At 45.6% G+C, this 22,991-nt stretch overlaps 1 protein-coding gene across 15 annotated transcripts in view; it reads right to left on the bottom strand.

The window, feature by feature from the left end:
* Positions 1-601: 601 nt before the first annotated feature.
* Positions 602-22,991, bottom strand: part of Foxn3 (forkhead box N3) — a 401,288-nt gene continuing 378,898 nt past the window's right edge. For 14 of the 15 annotated variants that reach the window (XM_052738751.1, XM_052738745.1, XM_052738753.1 and 11 more), the window contains 2 exons: positions 22,143-22,248; positions 602-7,332 (listed from right to left, as the gene is read on the bottom strand). In XM_052738751.1, coding sequence (XP_052594711.1) covers positions 6,777-7,332; positions 22,143-22,248 — 662 coding nt within the window. In that variant the 3' untranslated portion in view covers positions 602-6,776. The remainder of the gene's footprint in view (positions 7,333-22,142; positions 22,249-22,991) is intronic. The other variant, XR_008218343.1, reaches the window with a different exon arrangement.

The raw sequence follows: 22,991 nt of genomic DNA on the forward strand, positions 1-22,991 counted from the left end.
TAGTGGCTTTGCAGAACAGTGAGAAATTTCCCATCGAAATGAAGGCATGTGTGAGGATGGGTATGGTGTGCAGTTGAGACTCTAAAACCAGACAGAAAACTGCACAGATAAGCTACTATGGGTTAGAAACAGAATGGAGTGTCTCAGGACCCAGGAGACGACTCAGGTGGTAAACGGCCTACTGTGCCAGCCTAGACAGCTGAGTACAGTGCTTCTAACCCTAGGCAGGAACAGAGGGCTCCTAGAGCTTTGCGGCAAGCCAGCCTAGGTAGCTGGTGAGCTTCAGATGCAGTGACAGGCAGTGTCTTCCAGAGGATCCAAGTTTGGTTTCCAGCACCTACATTGGGCAACCTACAACCTCCTGTTACTCCAGCACCTGGGGATCTGATGCTCCCCTCTGGCCTCCACAAACACCTGGCATACAAACACAGACACAATACACATTAAAATAAAGATTTATCAAGGAAGATATCAACTTCTGGCCTCTGCACAGTACATGCCTGCACCCACTACACACACACACACACACACACACACACACACCACACCCACACCCGACCTCTTCTATGGCTCAGTGCTTACACAACACGCAATGTTCATCTTCAATTGATGCAACTCAGTAATTTTTATTGCAACTGGAAGACGATACATCACAGAAACTTTATGGTAGGTCTGGGGAAGTGTTATTTACAATAAATGATGAAGTAGTTTGTCTTTGGCAATATGATTACACATGAAGAACGCAAAATGCTGTATGGATCCCTCCCAAGCAACACCAAGTCCCCAGAGCTCGGCTGATGGCGCCATCTTCACACCGCTGCTTTAGGCAAATGCAAGCACCACCGAACATCACTTTCTTTCTCCCTTATGATTCTCCCCTTCTGTTCATGATATTGGCAGTTTCATACAGAAATACAGAAAAAAAATTGGCTTCTGAAGAAATTATTACTCTTGTAAATTAATTTGGCCTTGTAGATCTGTTGGCTTGGAAAGGTCGAGTGACCCTAAGATTCAGCCACAAACCTCTCGGTCTTCTCACTGCTTTATCACTGTGGTTTTGTTTTCTGTAAAATTAAAACAAAACTCAGAAACGTTACAGAATCAGAGAACTAAGAAAATGTCCATGTAGCTGTTGCCCGGACACACACAGATACTTTTCCACCCCCATGTTCACCATGGCGTACAGGCAGTGAGGACAATGGTGTGGGACCGGCTGCGAGTCAGCTATGGCCTTGGATGGCTTCAACACACAGACTCAGGAAATGGTGAATGCATCCACAACAGAAAGTGTGCTGTTTCCTCGAACACAGGGGAAATAGGGGGAAATCAGGTATGAAAAGATAAAATACAATTTCTAGGTTTGACAGGATCACCATATCGAAGTCTTTTGAGAATCCAATATGGAGTATCGATTATTTGCAAAAGGGCAGAGAAGACACGCTCTCCGCTTTTGCAAATGAAACACAGTGGAGAAACACTGCTGTACAGATCTCAAACCAAGAGTCTTGATTTCAATACTAACAAGATAGGAAGGGTACTTGTGAGCATCCCACAGCAAATCAGAAATGATCATTCCACAGCGGTCTGATTCCAGAAGCTCGGCAGCACAAGGCAGCACCATAGACATCCGTTTCGGCCATGAAAAGGTGGATCGCTTTTTAAAGTGGTGTTTTCCTTCCTTCATTTTTGGTCAGTGAAGCCAGCACTGGTTTGCTGAAGGGTGGAAGAGAGACCGAGTCACACCCATAATTCATGATAAAGCAACCGAGTGGACAAGTCTGTGCTTAATTCAAGAAGAGCCAGCAGGGAGAGGACGTTGGGAGTTAGCCACCATGGCTGGCGCGCTCTCAAACGAAGATGGGTTAACAGATGAATTCACAAAGGTGGGCAGGTCTATACAGAACACTGAATGCCGTGTGTAACTCCTCATGACATCCCAAGAAACAGGAACACCACACAATGTATATACTTTGATTTACACATTCCATTACAAAGGAAAAAAAATTTAAAAAAAAAAAAGACACCATTACAATTCTGTAACTGTGTTAACTGCAATAGAAACCGAAGTCTAGTCTGACAGGTAACTAAAAAGGGTTTATCACGTAGGTTATATAGCAAAAGTGTTGATGTATATTATATATAGTAGTATAAATAATAAAAAAGTATTATTTAAATTAGATCACAGTGCTGCATCATGTGCCTAACAGTGTTTGATATAGTACTGGTGGGCTGGGATCTACAACACGAAGGACTGAACTGTCAACACTGGCAAGTCACAATCAAGAGGGGACATAGGTTCCAATGTTTTCTTTTGGTGGCAAATAATAATAATAATAATAATACTAAAACAAAGCTTCTGAAGATGAAAGAAAAGGACTTCTCTATAGAAACAAAGAAATCAATTGCAACATCTGGGCAGCTGTGATCCACCAGAAAGAAATGAGTCCCAACCTGAATAAGGTTTGAAATGGGAAGAGAAATCACACTAAATTCAGTCTAATCCTAGATATGGGAAAAACCTCCCATTCAGGTCACTTGTTCCTAACTCTGGCATCATGTCGTAGCCTCCCCCACCCCGAGAGGCTGGAGGTCCCAGAGTGGCACCACTGAAACCCAACTTGGTGGCTTGGGGTGCTGAGCATGGGCCTGCTGTGTTGGACTCTTAGGCTGGGCACCAAAGCCATTCTCTGTTGCCTGGGCACCACTGAGTGCAATGCTCCTTCTAGAATGTTCCGTGGTAGGAACCGCTCTGAACAGAAAGCACCAGACATGCCGAAGGACGCGACAAGAAAAAAAAGTCCATTCTTGGGAAAGGGTATCAACCCATTCCTCCTTAAAGACCCAGCCAAGAATGGAGACCTGCTTCAGGTGTCCTGACCAACGGTTTCCTTACACATGCGGGTTTGGTTCAGCTTTAATTTCAGAGAGCCAGCTTTATCAAAAGAACTCTTGAAAAATACACTGACTGGAGAGAGGAGGGAAGTAGGAGCTTATGATATTATCAGAAAGAAAAATCTATGATGCAAACCCTTTCCACAAAGTACTGGAGAAAGACGACAACCCAGAGGAGGATAAAAACGTCTATTTCACCTAAGAAAAGAAAGCCACTGTCTCTCCTCTTAAATGTGTCTGAGGGCCAACAGCCAGTGGTCGAGACGCCACGGTGCTGATGTGTTTGTTCACTGCTGTTTCCAAAGCATCTGTAAATATTGCTAGAGTTCCCCGTCTCCCCCTCCCTCCCCCTGCCCCATGTGAGTACATGAGATCCTGGAACGACACATGAACCACAAAGAAGAACACCACACCCCTTTAACGATGCTCAGGCGATCTGTCAGACTAATGGATACACAGGCTAGTTTGAAAGCTAAAAGAACACCTGACGTTTGGGAAGGAAGTCCAAGACTAAAGTGAATTACACTTAAGCAAAATATTCTTTCACAAATAGGCTTGTGCTTAAATTCTCTACTGCTCTTGGGGGAGGGGAAAGAGAGGGTGCCTGCTGCCCCTTGGCTTGTTAAGGACACGGACAGCCTCATTCGGCAGACTTCGCTACAAACGTCCACATACACATTGATAACTTTGTTTGCGCCTCAACAGTCAAAATACAGAGTTCAACACAATTGAGCCATTGTTTTGGTTACGCATAATGCATATGCCTCCCAAAACAGAAGGAAAATAGAAAAAAGTACCCTTACTAAAGTTTCCCCAACAAGTCTTCCAGAAAAGTCCAACAAAGGCGCCAAGGGAGGCTCAGGAAAATAACACTTAGAAAGCTGCCCGATGAGGTATTTATGCAAAAAGAGTGGTTCTGGGGTTCAGAACACACTTGTATAAGATAGTTTTCTAGACCTCCGCGAGATCAGAAAAGTAAATCACACACACACTGCATCTTGTTATCTCTGAAAGAGGCCTCTGCCCCTTCGGGAAAAGAAATCGGAGGGGAGACAGCCCACGTGGGGGGTTTTCACTGGAAGAAGTCCCCTGCCAGAAACAGTGCTGAGCGAGCGAGTGAGCGAGCGAGCGAGAGCGCTTACCTTCACCTTCAGGAGAGGTCTGAGTCTCACCATCTTGGGGGTTGGGAGGGTGGTCTTTTGGACTTGGTTAGGTGACAACAGAAATCTAAGTGTGGCTCAGGTTCCAGAGCTGTGGATGGCTTATAGGGTGTCAGAGGTTTGTGGACAAAGAGGGATCAGAGCACTGGAAAAAAAAAAAACCACACCTGCCCTCTCATCTAACCCTGAATCCCCATGTTGAGAGGGCAGGCTCAGGGACAGACAGGTGGGGGTAAATCTAGCCTGCCCTAAAGTGGGAGGTCCTTCCCACCCCAACCCTCCTTCTTTCTGAAGCTGCCTTCAGGTCAGGTAGGGGGAAATGTACCAGATAACATATCTTTCCTCCCAGGCTGATGCAGTTGCCATGGTACCTGATTCTGACAGGTGGACATAGCTTTAAAGGCCCACTACTGCCCTGTTTCAAAAGTCCAAGGTCACCTCAGTTTTCTCCCTCTCCCAAACATCTGACCCTGAGCCACGGTAGTGTTTTCGTTTTTTAATAGCTCCAATTGGATGGAAGGCCATATTGTTTTAGGGATTTCTCTTTAGACCTCAAGGAAAAACACTTTCTTGGCAAAGGTAACTGGAGTTTCTGGCTTGTGTGACATGGTCTGGTTGTTATTCAGCTCTCACTGTCTAGGTGGTCTTAGTCCCAGGGCGGTTACTGCTGAAGAGGCAGAGATGGCCAGCCCCCTTCTCACTGTGAAATCTCACTGTCACAGTAAAACATGGAGGGCGGGCCCATCCAAGCCCATTATCACTTACTTCCTCCTACCCATGTACCCTATCTCTTACCCTCACCCAATAAGGCCCATTAGCATGTTTCCCCTTCTTCTGGTGAATTTGCATAATTATTCACTGCCTTTTTCCTAGAACCAAATCACGGTAATGATTTTTCTCAAGTAAGCGTCCCATAATTCTCTTGATTCTACCATACACACTACTAAGTTTGCCCTCGAATTATTGCGTCATGTTAAACACATACAGACAAAGGGAAGGACACACTCTTCAGTAGAGAATCAGAGGGGGTCGGGGCTGAGTGTGGACAAGGCAGTATAGAGCTCAACCATCCAAGCCCTACCAGAGTATGAAGATAATTTATATTGCAGAGTAAGTTCCCCAACAGTCAGAGTTTGTCCCTGAAGAAGGTTAAACCTTAAACACCTGCTTCAAAAAACCAAAACAAAATAACAACAAAAAAAAAGAAAGAAAAAAAGAAAAGAAAAAAAAGGAAAAGAAAAAAAGAACAAAAGAACCTCTAAGCCTAAGGGCTTAAAAATTAGAGGCATAGCCTTCTCTCTATTTTCTATATTTATATGAAAATAATTCATGCTTCATGCTAAATACATTATTTACCTTACAAGAACTTTTGTTATTTTTTAATAAAAAAAAGTTTGTTTTTGTAATTTTTTTTTCCTTTTTCTTTTTTTTTTCTTTTCTTCAAAGGAATCCATGCATCGTGGATCAGAAATTTCTGCTGGCTACACTGGCTGAATGTGAAAATCACTGATTTTTTTTTCTTCTTATTTTTTTTATTTTTTATTTATTTTTATTTTTTTGCAAAAAATGAATCCTGACATTAATTGCAAACCCTTTTTGAGGGCAATATAGGAGTTGTATTGTTTGCCATGTTTTTGCTGTTTGTGTCCATCAATGCTTCTTTAACCTCTTAAAAAGACACCACAATACTAATGGCAGTTTCTGTAGCACCCCCCCCCCCCGCCGCCCCCCAACTTGGATCAGATTGTTTTGATGGGAAAGAATCTGTACCATTTTTGCTTTCTTAACAGCCACTGTCATGTCTTGGGAAGTTAAAAAGGACACAGCCTGTTTTCTGCATCATCTTTAAGTCTCGGGTGTGTGTATGTGTATGTGCGTGTGCGTACGCGCGCGCAGGGCCAACCTTCAGGCTTATGGCTTTTGGAAAGTCTTAATACAGAGCAGAATTCAGCGGTGAGCAATGGCTCTAAGAATTCTCCCTGCCTCTCCTTAGTCACTGACACATGATGTACACGAACAGTCTGGTAGTCAGCTTGTGAGACATACCAGGTTCAAGCTTAAGCAGCACAGAGGACTGGCTTAAGCCGAGCCCCGGGCTTGCTATATGGCAATGCCGTTGGTGTTTCTGGCACAGAAGGACACCAGGGCCAGAGCATGGTGCTACCCTTAGAGGATACTGTTCCAAGGGGGACACGGGGCTCTTCAGCCTCTGCAATTGCTCCCCAGTTTCACTCCGAACACAACTGACTTTTTAAACCTAAGGGTTGGCCTGAGCGTGATGATTCTGCACGTGTGCCTCCTAGGTGGCGCAGGAGTGTTCCTGTGACATTAATGTTGACATCCCTGTGGGTTCAGCCACAGGTTTCTGACAGGCTGCAGGAAGCAATGGTTAATTTTGGCTTTTTTTTTTTTCCTTTCGGTTTTTTTTTGTCTTCAGATAAAGAAAAGCTTTTGTAAAACGGCTGAGTGTCAATATGAGTTCTATGGCTTCAATCTCCTTTAAACATAAAATTCTTAAGGGTCCAAAAACAAAGGAGTGGGGGGCAAATTAACAAAAAAAAAAGAAAGAAAGAAAGAAAGAAAAAAAGAAAAGAAAGAAAACCAAACCAACAAAAGGAAAAAAGAAAAAGAAAAAAAATTGCTGATATTGCCACAAATCATTAGAAATCTCCTGACATGCTGAAACCAAATGGCCGTAAGTTCAAAACAAATCAGAGACTTGTTTCAATTTTTTGTGGTTTCCTTTTGCTCTTTCTGCCCCTTCGCCGTCCGATTGGTGATGTTGTTCAAACAGGACCGAATCCCTGCCAAGTGCAGCAGCGAACCGGCCGCCTCTTTCATCTCCTCATCGTCGCTCTCGGGGGGTTTTTCTGTGCGTCTCTTTTTGAGGGGCAGTGTGTCACTGGGGACCTTCCTGGCCTTGGCGAAGTGCTGTCGCTTCTTGTGCTGGGATGCGTAGCCGCTGTCCCCCAGGGCATCCTTGGCCTCCTTCTGGCTGGGTTTCCTGTCATCCTCCTCTGTCTCGCTGTGGCTCTCGTGGCTCTGGAAGCTTCCCTCACTGCCCTCCTGGCTCCCCTTCGTGGCAAACTCATAGTGGTCATCAGCTGAGGAGGAGGAGGAGGAGGAGGAGGAGACCGAGTCGCTGGCGGGAGACGTGCTTCGAGCATTGGAGGACTTGGCACTACTATAGTTGTGATCCTCCTTGGGATCGCCACTGACCACTGGGGAGCCACACGGCGGCTCACTCTCAGTCCGCACCCGACAACTGGTGATGCTACTCCTGCAGATGGAGAGGAAATAAAAGCACATTACATCTTCCCCGGTGAAGACTCGGGGTAGCTGGGCTCCTGCAAAACATGGCTAACAGGTGCATGAGCTCGGCAGGTCGGCCCTGATCCCCACCCTTGTCTTTCCTGCCTATCACACCCCCACCTCCCCACCCCCTCCACCCCCTCACCCTCCCGCCCCACTCCTGCTGACACTTTCACTTAACCCATGAGTCCGAGTTGTCAAAACAAGACTTTGAGGTGACGGCAGAGGAATCTTTCTTTTACACACTAGCCCCAGGACCGTGGAGTAAGACACCACCAGCCGATGTTTGCCGGCATAGTCTCTTCTGGAACTGCTGCATGAGGTGGCATTTGTCATAAGGCTAAATACAACATGCAGCAGAGTCCTGCCCTGTGGTGACAGCGACTCACTCAGGCATCCTCTCTCTCATTCAATTCGCTGGCATTCGCTGAGCATGTAAGAGAGGGGACCCAGGGGAGCTGTTAATGGAGATTCTAGCATCTAAAAGAACATAAGTCAGGGCTGGTTTGCAGAGGAGAGGGCGGTAAGTTACTGTTTCTTGAGCTCCCCACCAACAGATGCCCTGCGGAGCCCATAGCTTTGTTTAACTCCATCAAGTAGACCGTAGCCTCCTTATTTCACATGGGTCAGAGGTGACTGCTACAAAGTTTGGTGACTTACTAAAGCCACACGGTAAGACAGGGTCAGGATTGAAACCAAAATAGAAGAGCTCAGCTACACCACTTGGACCAGCTCTCTCCCTCAATTCCCTGTAACATGGCTCCCTGTTGGAACGTCTCATCAGCTCTCCCAACACCCACCAAGCCCTGGACCACATTTTGTGTTGTGTATCTTTATGTCTGGGAGGCAGGGGGAGGGACTGTCCTGTTGCCTTCCTGATGTGTCTGGCACACAGCAGATGCTCAAGGTAGGTGGAAGTCTGAGGGACGGGTGGGCGCAGGAGGCACGGGTGACTTAGAGTCAAAGGCAGAAGGAACGGGGATGGGAGCTCAGGGAACATTCTGGCAAAAAACGGCATGATGAGATGGTGCACCAGGCTGGCTCAGAGATTCTCTGTGGTCGCTTACTGTCTTTTCCTAACTCTCCTCTCCTGCCAAGGGGACCACTTCCCAGTGTACATCTCCTGGAGAGTTTCATTTTCCTGTCAGAAGGATTATGGGACCCAGCGCAGAGATGAGAGGTCCTAGGATAGGAATCCATCAAGGGCCCCACCCCATCCCCTCCCCGGCACCCTGTAGATTTCCTTTCTTGGCTGTGCACTGGGTGCATGAGCATGGCTGGCATAGACTACTGGGGAGTATTACCAAGCATACATGATAAATGGGATTGGTTGTGTAGTTAGCTCTCAACAGTTATCAAAAGCAGATAAAAACCTAGGTCTCATATATATTTTTCCGGATCTTTTGTTGTTGAGCATAGATACTGTGAAACAAAAACCAAAATTCTATTAAATATGAAACAGTTTCTTAGGGAACCCAAATACATTTGGACAAGGGAACTGGGCTATGGTTGGCTTTGAACAAATCAATTCCATTATGAACCCTTATTTAAAAAAATTCAGTGTGTGTGTGTGTGTGTGTGTGTGTGTGTATGTGCGCGCGCAAACGTGGAGGTCAGAGGGTAACTTTATGGAGACCTTCTGTCTCTTTTGCTTTGTATGGTTTCTGGGGATTATGCTTGGGTTGTCAGGTTTATTGAGCAAGTACCTTTATCTGCTCAACCATCTCCCAGTCCCAAATCCTTATGTTTTACAATAACCCGGGATTTAAGGACTCAGTAGCAGAGGTCAGCAGAGTGTGGCCCTTAGCTGAGCAAACACCAAGAGGGAGAAAACCAGGAGACCGGTCAGGAGTAGGTCAAGGACCCATGACTTACTGTCTAGTTTAGTGGGTCTGGTTAAGGGGCCATGTTCGGTGTGTTTTCGTCTACCTTTTTCTCCTTGTAGGTATGCTTTTTTTTTAATGAAAAGTTTGAATGTGGATGGAAAAATGCCAGAAAGGAAGCCATGAAAGACAGACTTCGAACCTGATAACTTAGTGTTTTAAGTGGACACCCTCTTCTGAAGGAGAACCCATGTAGATAAGGGGAGCAGAAAAGAGGGGTATTCTATGGTCCTGGATCCTATGCTACGGAGGGGACTACCCAGAACAGCCTGCCTATGGTAGTGGGTCTGTATCACCCAGTTCAGCCTTCTACAGATAAACAAAATCGCAAAGAATCCCAAGACCCCTCCCATAACTGAGTACTAGTCTTGCTAGTACTCAAACCTAGATGGTTCAGGTGGGGCAGTGGTGGCGCATTCCTTTAATCAGAGCACTCAGGAGGCAGAGGCAGGTGGATGGATCTCTGTGAGTTCAAGGCCAGCCTGGTCTACAGAGTGAGTTCTAGGACAGCAGGTTCTACACAGAGAATCCCTGTCACGAAAACAAACAGACAAACACAAAACTAGACGGTTCAACTGAAACTTTAAACGTCTCCCCAAAGTCCCTGGAAGGATGCGTACTGTGCAGACAGGGAACCAGTACAAACACCTGCCAGAAGCCTCTGGCTGAAGACAGGAATACTGGCGCACCTTGAGGGCATGAGAACTGGAAGAGAGCCGGATCTCACTCTCACTTAATGAAATTAACTTTCTCTGAGACTTCAGCATGGGTTTATAATCCATAAATTACACACCAAACTCTGCAGGGAGTGACAAGCTCCTTCCATTATTAATAACTGTGCGCAAAGTGACTCACGGTGGCAGAGGCCAGCGGCATTGAGCTGGCGTCAAAGGCCTCCTGCTGCAGGGGGTTGTCACTACAGGATACCAAATGCTTAAAAGAAAGCAGCCATCCTGCACTTGTTGGAAGGTGCATTTCTAACTACTGTCTCCGCCCCCAAGCCAAAACCAAAACCCTAACCATTCATTCCAGTTAACATTTGATACCGTTGAAATGCCTGCAGTTTCTCAGCATTAGCTGAATTTTAAGTCGTGATCTTCACAGTGACCACAGATTAGTATACATAAAAGCCACTTGATTTTCCCAGGCCCCAAAGAGTTTAAACCATAGCCCCAACAAAGCCATGTACTCTCAATCTCAAACCTGCAAGCTGTCCACTTTTTTTTCAACTCCATGGGAAATAAAAGAAATGAGATCTCACAGTAGCTCAAGCCAAAAATGATCAATATTTGTAACCAAGAAGCTGAGGTGCAGGCCTATGATGAGTACCGCTTTCCTTACAGTTAATTGTTTGTTCCATCCTACTTAAATGGCATAGGTTACTTCAATGGTTCTCAACCTGTGGGTCACAACCCCTTTGGAAGTCCCCAAAGACCATCAGAAAACATAGATATTTACAGTAGAAAAGTTATAGCTGTGAAGTAGCAATGAAAATAATTCCATGGTTTGGGGGAGTCACCACAACATGGAGAACTGTATTAAGGGGTCACAGCATTAGGAAGGTTGAGAACCATTGAGATACCTGGTACCCATGGGTTCTCCATGTAATGAACAGTTTTAAACCTACCGGCTGTCATTTGGAAGAGTTGGTGCGCTAGGCATTAACCTGAAGACTCGGACCTCTTGCCAAGTGTGAAAAGCAGACAGAATTATTAATGTAAGGATCACAAAAGTGGGGGCCCCCGAGGCTCTGTAATGCCTTTCTACCAAAACAACCACAAGCAGAGAGATAAGGCCGAGAGAGAGGCTTGTACTTGACCAGGTGGCGAGGGAGACACATTTAGAAACAGCTTCCCTGACTACAATACAGATGACTTCAGATACAGTAGAGCGACGGTTTTTAAAGGCATTCTGAGTTCACTAGGAAATATGGGGAGGGCTGTGCAAACTTGACAGCCTGAGTTTTATCCCCAGAACCCTGGTGGATTGAAAGAACCAAAGCTGTCCTCTGATCCCTGAATGGGAATCATATACATGTACACTCATCATCATCACACAGTTGAAAAAATAACACATGAAACAAGGGGCAATCTTAGTGACCCACAAAGACAAACTGTACCCACCCATCCCAACCTGTAATTTTAAAAATAACTTGAAATGTGAGCAACGGGTGAATCAGGAAGTCAGGCTTTCCCTGGAACAAATATCTACCCCAGGACTGGGGCAAGAGCCCAGACCAGCGGAGGAGGAAAGAGAAGCAGGGATGGGAAACTGATTTTGTCAGCTCCATGGATTTTATAGTGGCTCCAAGGGAGTTAAAATGGACTCAAGCCCATCATTCCCCCAGGCTTCCACAAGTTTGAAAAAGCAAATCTTCTCTGGAAGAGTGCACTTCAAATCCAACCACAGAGAATTCCAACTAATTAGCGTGCACAGAACCTAGGTTCATAATTTTAAAAACCATTAAGCACAAGGGAAATACACTATTATAAGCGAGAGACAGCAGAGAAGCAACTGCAGAACTCTAACTGTAGAGACTGCGTATGTTGAGCTGAGCTGAGGGTATGAGGTTACTATTTCAAACAAACAAAAGAAGAGCCAGAGGAGGTCAAGAGTCCTGTAACCCTGGTGCTCAGGGGGCTAAGACGGAGTACAGTGAGCTCCTGGACAGCTGGGGCTATGCACAAGACCCTCTCTTATGGACTGAAAAATAAATTATACAATATGGAGCAGAGTGTGGCTAAGAGGTGGGATGGATAGTGAGAGGGCTGGACTGAGTGCAAACACTGGGCACTGGTGCTGAGGAGATGGCTAAGTCACAAGAGCGTGTTCAACACCTATGCAGAAGCTGGGAGCTATGAATCTGTCTGTAAAACCAGTGCTGGGGGGTGGGGTGGACATGGGAGGATCCCCAGGGCTTCCTAAACAGTCTAGCCCAACTCATGAGCTCCAGGCTCCAAAATACCTGTGTGTGGTGGCGCACGCCTACAATCTCAGCTCTTGTGTGGATCCAGAGAGGTCAGAGTTCAAGGTCATCTTTACCTACCTATATAGAGATCTCAAGGTCAACCTTTACTGTGAGACTACATCTCAAACAAACAAATACAAGAAAATTTCACATAAATTGAGCTGGACTTTTAGAGGGTTAAGAAAGCACTAGACGATGTAATACCCAAATTAACAGCTGAGAATTTTCTAAATCAGAAGGAAGGTACCCGTTTTGGGACTCAAAAAGCCAACACATGCTATCAGGATAAACAATGAAATACACACCTACCTATCACCATCAAAGAAAAAGGTAAAGCAAGAAACAAACAATATAGGTCACAAAAAAATCCCCAAAGAAATCAACCAACTAACCAACACAACCTAACCAGTTAACCAAAACCAGGAAGGATAGCTAGACACAAACAACACAACCTAACCCACCAGCCAAGACCCCAAAGCTGGGCACCGCAACACATCCTGGCAGTCCCAGCTCCTCAGCAGGACAAGGCAGGACGATTGCTGGCCGTCTCCAGACTCCAGACTGGGCAAAGAGGAGATACAAAAGCAGCAGAGGAAAAACACCATTGAGTAAAGAGAAGCATCAGCTGGCTGACCACAGCAAGTGAGGCCAGCAGGAGTGGACAACATTCTCCAGCTGAAAGAGAAGACACGCCCGTCGAGACCTTCAGACCGGAAACAGACACAAGTTCACAGCATTCACCACAAACTCCAGGAACTTCCTAAGAACATTATTTGGGAAACATGTACACGATCTAAAATGGAAGGTCTAGTCTGTTAGAAAGAAATGACTAGCAAAGAAGATGTAAGTAAATTGGGACTGAATTGCGCAATTATGATCAATGGGCTTAAGAACAAACAAAAGCAAAACAGAGGCCGTAATGATACTAATGATACAGCGCTCGAGAGGCCTTGGTGGGTTGGGCCGAGGTGCCCCGTGGGTGAGGGAGACACGTCATGCAGACACGGTGGGCAGTTGTGTGGAGCGGTGGAAAGTCACTCACACCATGCAGACACATGTCCACGTGGAGAGTTTATTTTAATAGAGAGACAGAGAGAGAAAGAGGAAAAGAGGAAGAAAGAGAAAGGAAGGGAAAGAGGGAACGTGGAGGTGTACACACCTCATGGAGAGAAAGGGAGGAAGAGGAAGAGGAAGAAAGGAGGGGCTGTTCCTTAAAGAAGGCTTTACATCAGGGCACAGGGCGGGTCCCCAAGGGGCGGGCCAGAATGCCATCAGAGGCCAAGTATTGGGCAAACTAATTTATCATTTGGGAGGTGCCCAGAACTGAAGTGAAAACATTTGACAGGCTTGGTATTGATCAGAAGGTTAAAGATATTGATCAACCATTCTAAGATATTCATGTCAAAAGTTTTAGGACTGACAACAAAATAGGAACATGACCGGTAACTTCCAGTCCAGCTAACAGGAGGGGGAGGAGTGAGAAGTGGGAGAAGTCAACTTAAATAATGCTCAGAAGGGTCTGGAAACCGGGAATAAACACGAGTTTGTGCAAAATTAGACACGAATTCAAGTATGTTAATAAGAATGGGCTGAAAACCTCAACCTGAAAGGCACACATTAGTAGTATGGATTTAAAAAAAATACGCTGTTTAGAAAAGGTGAACTCAAAGCAAAAGGACAAAGAAAAGCCAAGAGCACAGAAGCGCTGTGTCATGATGCGGAAGCGCCGTGTCATGCTGCGGAAGTGCTGTGTCTGCTGCGGAAGCGCCGTGTCATGCTGCAGAAGTGCTGTGGTGGTGTCCTTTTTTAAACGGTTGCTGCCTTTTAAGCCACAACTGTCTGAATCAGCAACTGCAACTCACGCTGCCAGCAGCGGAACCACCAGCAGCAGGACCCAGGACCTGGGCCGTAGCCGAAGGGTAGTCTGTTCCCTCCGGCTGTGACTCTTTTGCAAAGCTATGAAGGGAACCTAACTAAACCTCTCTCCCTCTAAAGAACTCAATATTCAAAGGTTAAGGTGGAATTCTGCTCTTCAGAGAGGCTGAATAGCAAGTACCTAACCTCCTCTCCTTGCTCGAATCCTCCAAAAAGCCCTTGTGCGGCTCCTCACCCCTCCTTATAAACCCTTCCTTACCTGGCTCCTCCCTACCACTTCCTGTCAGCTACTTGCTGACGGAGCCTCCTGACCACAGGTGAATTTTATTTAATCAAACACATCTTTGCATCATTAAACAAACGTTTCAGAGCATAAACAAAAATAACACACCTTGAAATAATATTCTACAACACTGTGTCATGCTGCGGAAGTGCTGCATCATGCTATGAAGTGCTGTGTAAGATGCAGTCACAACCTACAAATGTTTGATTCGCCAGGGAGATCAAACTGTTCTCACCACGAATACTTCCAAAAAGATAGCTTCAAAATACATCTCCTACAGCCAGAGTGCTACCAGAAAGTGCCAAACCCACAGTGTGATGGGGTTTAACATGTCACTCTCAGTGACAATCAGGCAATCACACATAACACACACACACACACACACACACACACACACACACACACACACACGGTTATTGTGTAGACTGGACCTAACACATGCACAAATACATAAATAATAGAAAAGACACTTTTTTAAAAAAGCACATGTGGAACACTTTTAAAAAAATTGATTTGTACTGTATATTATCTATCTATACTTGGTCATATATATAAGAGCATTCAGACTAGGCCTAAATACATCAAATTCCAAAGAAGTCTCACATTACCATGCATCCAAGTTCACGGTGAATGTTAAAATGGAAAGTAAAAATTAAGAAACTACTACTCCTTCCTTGGTTTGGAAAGTCACATATATACCTCTAAAAATATGTATGGGTCAAAGAAGAAATCAAAGTGGAAATTAGAGAACACTTAATGTTGAACAATAATGAGAATAAAAGCCAGCAAGACTTGTGGGATGCAACAAGGCTGTAGTTTGAAGGAAATTAAAATGTTAAACTTTGTAGGAAAAGATTTTTTTAAAAAGGTGTGCAATCTATACCAAGAAAAACCGAAGGGAAAAAGGAAGGAAAGTAAATAGCAGAAGCCAGTGACGGGTTGGCTAGAAGGCTCCACTGTCAAGGGCACTGTGGGCTGCTCTTGCAGAAGAACCAAGTTCCATCCCCAGCACCCACACAGTGGCTCACAACCACCTGTAACTTCAGCTCCAGAGGATCAGATGACCTCTTCAGGTCTCTGGGCAACCACACTCACATAATGACACACGTATATAAATAAAAATATTCTTTTTAAACAGTCAATGAAAACAGGGCTAATCAAATAAAATGATACTTTGGAAGAAAAAAAAATGACAAGGTCAAGCAAGCAAAAAGAGAAGATACAAATGAAATAAACAAAAAAGAATATAGCTAGAAAGGGTATTTTAAAAGATAGTAAATACCGAGAAAAACTTTATGCCAAGATACTTGAACACTCAGGTGAAATGGACAGATTCTCAGAGTCACCAAATTAGCTCCACAGGAAATGCCAAGTCCAACTTACCCTATACAATCACTACACAAATTAAACTGCCGACTAACCATCCTGTAAGGTGACTCCAGCACCGCACTGTTCTGCAAATGAGTTCCATCAACTATCAGGCAATAAAGACATTAGATCTCATATAGGAAAGGATGCGAAAAGTGATTAATGAGAATGAATACTCAATTAATTTACAAGGCTAACATAATCTTGACACCAAAACCAGATAAGGACAGCACTAGATACAGGCTGTATAAACAAAGCCCGTATCTAAGATCCTGGCTCATCAACTCCAGCAATAAAAACACAATGTGTCAAATGTAATAAGCATTGAGAAAGTGTTGTTCAGAACTGGCAAATTTATTATACAATTCACCACAGTAAAGAAAAATTTAGAAAAAATTTTAGTGAGTTTGAGGTGATATAATCTTTTTCTTTTAAAAAAAATAGAATTCAGCCGGGCGGTGGTGGCGCACGCCTTTAATCCCAGCACTCGGGAGGCAGAGGCCGGCGGATCTCTGTGAGTTCGAGGCCAGCCTGGGCTACCAAGGGAGTTCCAGGAGAGGCGCAAAGCTACACAGAGAAACCCTGTCTCGAAAAACCAAAAAAAAAAAAAAAAAAAAATAGAATTCAATGATCAGTAACAATAAAATATAGCAAGGCAGGATTGGGTAGAAATTTGTTATTATGATAACATATACTTGATTTTCTTTTCTTTCTTTCTTTTTTTTTTTAAAAAAAATCTCACTATGTAGACCGGGCTTGCCTTTCTGTCTCGGCCTACAGAGTGCTGGGGTTAAAGGTGAGTGCTACCATACCCAACTCTTCTAAAAAATTTAGTATCAAGGGCTGGTGAGATGACTATAAATGATCCAAATGCCTTGTTAAAAATGTGGGATGGGCTGGAGAGATGGCTCAGAGGTAAGAGCACTGGCTGTTCTTCCAGAGGTCCTGAGTTCAACTCCCAGCAACCACATGGCAGCTTACAACCATCTGTAATAAGATCTGATGCCCTCTTTTGGCATAAAGGCAGGCAGGCATGCATGCATGCAGACAGAATAGTACATACATACATACATACATACATACATACATAAATCTTTACAAAATGTGGGATAATCACACAATGGAGCACTATATATAGTGGTATAAATGACTCAGTTATAGGTATATGAAGCAAATAAACCTCGATGAAGAAGACACCTTGCTCCAGCTAGCAAAAAAAGCCTTCCAAAGCATGTAAAACTGAACAATATGTTGTTTACGTATATCAAAAGCTTTTGAATGCAAAAAAGGGTGGGTGGGATTGTTGTTACCTAACACAGAGGACAAAGCAGTTTAAGTTGGGTGGTGGGTTCATAAACACTATATCGTATGTCTAACAACTGCAAATGTTTCATATATTCTTGTATATGAATCAAAAACTGCATAAAAGTCTTATTAAAAAATAGCTCCCAGAGTGGAGAATGAAGGAGGGGCTGCAGAGACATATCAGTGGTTAAGAGTAATAGCTGTTTTTCCTGAACACCCAGGTTCAATTCCTGGCACCGACATGATGGCTCACAACCATTTCTAATTCTAGTTCCAGGAGATATGACACCCTCTCCTGGCTGCGGGCACTGTACACATGTGATGCACAGACATACAATCAGATAAAACACTTATACACAAAACATAAAAATTAAGAGACAGACAAGACAGAGGAAGGATTTAAGGAAAGGCAGGCAAAGAGCCACTTCATAAAAGCTAACCAGAGAACTACATCTTACCAGGTGTCAAATTCTCCCGAAGAGGGTCAGAACTCTAGGTTCATAGTTCTTGTCTACATTCTTACAGAATCCAGCCTAATTCTACCTGAATCTCATCTGTGAAATAAAGTTCAAGACCCTTTTTTAGCCCCGGAGTCCTATCTGAGGGGCTGACCCTTCCTGGGGTCAACAACTCCAGCAGCTCTGTCTTCTGGTGCTATCCAAGGGGAAGCACAATCACAAACATGACTCTCCCGCATGAGCTCACAGAACACAAACAGGAAAGGTCCCGACACGTTCCCACAGTCGGGCCTATCCGGAATCTTCAGGAGCTGAAGGCTTTCAGATATAGGAGAGGAAAAAAGGAGCCATCAGACTTTCAAAGGCATTTTAGCCAACGCCAAGGAATGGAAATACAAGGAGGGCTCCTCAGTGCGGATCGACTTTCACTGTCCTAGACCGGGGAAGAGCAAAGACTCTTGCTGAGACATGAGGCCCAGGAGGGACATGGGCAACCTTTCTGATGGCGTTCTTTAGACCCTTTCTCCACCTCACCCTTTACTAGCTTCTCCTCTCCTCCTGCCTCAAAACATAATTTAATACTACGTTCTGAAGCTGCCTTTTGAAGGTCACAGTTTCCGAGACAAAAAGACAACAGCTGCTTGGTCTTCAAAACACACCACACTACACCACAAGGTGTGAAGAGACGTGGCAAGTGTCCCTCTACTTCCATCACCAGGACACAACCCCCGTCAATGCTACGCCCTCAGCACATCTTCTCCAGGTGACCAGGAGCAGAGCGAGGACATGAGGGGTTGTCCTGATGGTCTGGACTTAAGAGCTGGTGGTGTGGACGCAGTGATTGGCTGACTTGTTTCCTGTTCCGTGGGAAATGTTTGCAAGTAAGGTTCTTAGAGACCCAAATAAAATCAAGCAGCCTCACGGGGGGGGATTACAGGGCACTTCTTCAGTTTTATCGTGTGCTGAGGGCGAGACTTCGAGCCAGTGGCCTCACTACCAGTTTGCCCTGCAGCAAAGGTCGCATAATAATCCATGGGGCAGCTACAGGTTTCTGCATGAGATGCTCATATGCCATGGTCAGAACCACTGAGCCACACAGCAGGGACCCAGGAGACTGTCTCCTGAGCATAGCTTCTGGGCACCATCACCCTAACAAGGACTTACCTCATACCCGCTCTCTCGATCCTCTGTGAAAACTGGGGCATTGAGTTCTTTTCCACCAGAGTGGACATATGGGGAATCAAAACTAGCCCTGAGGGGCCAGTGAGATGGCTTAGTGGGGAAAGGTACTTGCTGCTGAGCCTGACAAATTGAGTTCAATCACCGGGACTCACGTGGTGGGGAGAGAAAACTGACTCCTGCACACTGTCCTCTGACCTCTCTGCTCCCCAACCCCAGATACGCAAATATTTAAAAAAAAAAAAAAAATTGGGAATGGAGAGATGGTTTCAGTGGCTAAGAGCACTGGCTGTATGCAGGAACACTTTGCTCAGCCTGGGAGGAGGGGACTGGACCTGCCTGGCCTGAATCTACCAGGTTGAGCTGAATCCCCAGGGGAGTCCTTGCCCTGGAGGAGATAAGAATGGGAGGGGGGCTAGGGGGAGGGGAAGGGGACGGGAGGGGGGAGAACAAGGGAATCCATGGCTGATATGTAAAATTAAATCAAATTATAAAATTGAAAAAAAAAAAAAAAGAGCACTGGCTGTTCTTTCAGAGGACCATAGCTCAGTTCTTAGTACCAATATGGTGGCTCACAGCTGTTCTTAAATCCAGTCCCAGGAGATGACACCCTCTTTTAGCCTCCAGTGGGCAATATATGGAGGTAAAACACACACACATACACACACACACAGAGTAAAAATTAAAAAATTCTTTTAAAAAAGAACCTTGAAATTAAAATGAAGATGTTTCAGATCCTAGAGCTGTAACCTCCCTACCCAGGAGGCAGCACACAGCATGACTGGGAGGGATGAACTCTGGACCATCCTCTCTCTTCTCTCAGGTCTGTGATCATGTGTTCCATTTGATGGAATCTCTCTCTTATATAGAGTCGTATTAGGAATTGGCCATAGGGCCTCAAGCCTTCAGGCATGCACTCTTCTATTGACATACATTCCCAGCTCCATCCATTCAAAGGAACCTCTGTAGGAGATTTCCCCTGGGAATGCAGTAGCAGAAGCAAGCATTATGCTCTGAGCCCTACGAGCAGTAACCGCGAGGACGATGCATCCTGAGCACTCTATGCCCCAGCAAATTTAAAGATAAGCAGGTTTCCAATGTCTAAGGATGGGCCAATCTTGGAGGTTATTGAGTAAAAAGTCAACACGGTCGAGTCCATTACACTATTGACAGGTGCCCTTACGAGGAGATTTTGCATCATAATTATATGCAAAGGAACCCAGCAAATACAAGCTGTGTAATGATCGGCTAATAAAAGTAACACTTCATCCATGTCAATAACAGTTTCAGACTCAAGACAAACAAACATGGCCTTTGCCACTCAGTAGAGGGGGGAAAAAATCCGTGAAAGACAAATATTTTCACTTAAGTTGGGAAGTGATTAGAATTACACAGGAAACCCATCACACAAAGGAGATGCAGACACCGGCCTGTAGTGGGCGCTAAATGCAAACACTGGCACACCCGCAGGCCGCTGTCCTGTGGGCGGGCAGGGGACATTCGGGGTTCTGTTCTTCACCGGACTGTTTATTTCTCGGCAGTTGCGGCTGAACTCAGGTTCAAGTGGCAGGCGGCCACACTTGAAATTTACGATGAAGAGACTGAGCAGACAGGGTGAGATTTCCCTCCCAGTCACATCTCACTGGGTCTCCCTCGGGCAATGCAGAGTCTGCACATGCCTTCGCAGCTGGGTGCCCGCTCTTCTGAGGTGCTCACGGCTGCCCTCTAAAGAGGGCAGACAGCACACGCGACCGTCCCCAGGCTTACAGAGCACCCCCTCAAAACAAACAAACAAACAACAAACCTCTTTTGGAAAACAGAGGAGGTCGGGCAGGTACAGGATAGCATTTGGAAAGTATTCTGCTAATACACCCCCCACCTTGTGTGTGTGTGTGTGTGTGTGTGTGTGTGTGTGTGTGTGTGTGTGATGATGATGTGATGATAACCAGTCGGCTCCCACTGCCATGCTTCCCCACCACAATGGACACACTGTATCCTCTCTAGAACTACAACAAAATAAAACCTTTCTTCCCTGGGTTACCTTCGGTCATGGTATGTTACGACAACAACATCCATGACCCCAATGTGTGTGTGTGTGGGGGGGGGGGGGTGCAGCTGAGGGGCAGATCGTTAGCTAGCAAGCAAGCAGCTTGCTCTGCCCTGTGTAGAACCTGACTGGTGAGCTGAGAAAGACCTAATCCTACCATCGGCTAGCAAGCCACCAAGAAGAGAAAGGGGGACCCAAGGAAAACACTAACACCCAGGGCTGCACACCAAGAGAGCCACCGTGGAGGCTCATGGGGTTGGCCACTTTTAGAAAAGCTGAAGGAATCCCATGAACACTGAGGGAAATCTTCAGAGGACAGACACTGCAAGAGTAAGATGCACAAGTCCCGGACGCATCTGCCTGGGATGGTCACTGTTACCTGTCAACCCGACAGAACCCAGAACACCCGGGACACAGGCCTTTTGGCATGCCTATGGGGAATATCTTGATTCCTAGAGGGGGAAAGACCCATCCACGGTGGGCGGTACCATTCTTTGGATGGAGGGTGTTGGGCTGTGAAATGGAGAAAGTGAGCTGACCATGAGCTTGCATCCCTCCCACTCTGCATCCTGACTGTGATGTGACCAGTTGCTTCAAGATTCCCTGCCGTGATGGACAACACCCCTTCACGACCAGCCTTTCTTCTTTTAGTTGCTTTTGTTGAGTATTTTATTACAGTAATAGGGAAAAAAAAAAGACACATTGAACATATTTTTGTCAAGGAGAAAAGGGGGTGGGGTATGTCAGGGTGATGTGGAGAGAGTCATAGAAAGACCTGGTGGCCCAAGAGTCACATTTTAGGAAACTAGTAAGGCAGTAATTGATAGATGGGCAAGAGAAATGGGAGGCTGTCACACTGCATGTGAGAATCCTGTCAGAGGTGGACCCGACCCTGGGGCTGGTGATGGAGGTGAGGAGGAGGATGGGAGAAAGAAACCACCCAAAGAAGAGCCCATTTAGTCTCCTCTGACCCGGCTCTCAGTGGCAGAGAAACGACAGCCCTGCTATCATAGACCCCCTCACCAAATCACATTTTACACGCAATTCTGCGTGTTTCACTGTACCCACTTCATGGAGAGTCACAGATGAGGGAACTTGGGCAGGTCCAGAGAGATGAGACACCATCCCAGCATCACAGGCAGGGAAGTCTAAAACCTAACCAACAACTGCTCACCCTCACCTTCCAGCCTCTTTTGCCCCGTTACTTTAAGAAAACCCTAGTTTATATCCCACCTCACTGGAAAAGAGTCAGGAGAACCTGACTGCCCAAGGAGAGGATGGCATTTGGACTGGGTGTGTTCCCAGTTCCTTTGACTTTGTGGAACATCCAAACCAGGTCCTCTCCCCCGGGGGATAGAGGGATGCTTTTCTCACATCTCAGGCAGGTTCCACCCAGCAAGCTCTTCCCTTACCTTATGGCCGCAGTCATTCCAATGGGAGTGATCGGCAATGGGCGGACGCCAGGAAACAGCCCGCGGCTCAGAACCCTCGCTCCATTTTGTATCACTCCTGGAGAAACTGAAAAAAGCAAAAAGAAAGAGATGTCACAGGTGAATTCAACTGGGAAGCAGCTAGCAATTTGGAGAGAGAAAAGGCGGGGGAACAGAGCATGTGTATACACACATCACTCACACACACACACACACACACACACACACACACACACACACACGACAGAAAGATAATGTGTAAACAGAGTCATCAATAGCTTACAAATTATTGATGCTTTTTGTTAAAAAAGAATCAATCAAACATGAGTTAAAAAAAGCAAAAACAAAACAAAAATGGGCCTTTGGTTTGGGAAAAGAAGACTCAGTGGTTAAGAGTGCTTGCTCTGTGAGCAAGGAGACCACAGTATAAATTCCTAGCCACTGGCAAAGAGCTGGGCATGCCTCTAACCCCAGCACTAGAGAGCGAGAACTCACTGGCCACCAGGCTGGCCCACACAGTGAACTTCTGGTTATGCAAGAGACCCCTTCTCAAGGCAGTAAGGTAGACAGCGGCAGAGAAAGACACCCAATGGCCCGCTCTGGCTTCTACAGGAGGGTTCACAGGCACACCTGCCCAAATAGTCACCTGTGTGCAACACACACACACACCCCAAAAGAGAACAAAACAACATCTCCTACACCTGTTGGTAAAATCTCTCATCTCTGGTCTTTTCCTAAGAACGTTTAACATCCCCGACACAGTAGTGGGACTGCAGATGACCCAACAATCACATCGCCTCACACTTCTCACGTCTGCTATGGTCAAAGGCT

Source organism: Peromyscus californicus, unplaced genomic scaffold (genome assembly GCF_007827085.1).
Source record: "Peromyscus californicus insignis strain IS unplaced genomic scaffold, ASM782708v3 Scaffold_15__1_contigs__length_86483966, whole genome shotgun sequence".
Taxonomy (NCBI): Eukaryota; Metazoa; Chordata; class Mammalia; order Rodentia; family Cricetidae; genus Peromyscus; species Peromyscus californicus.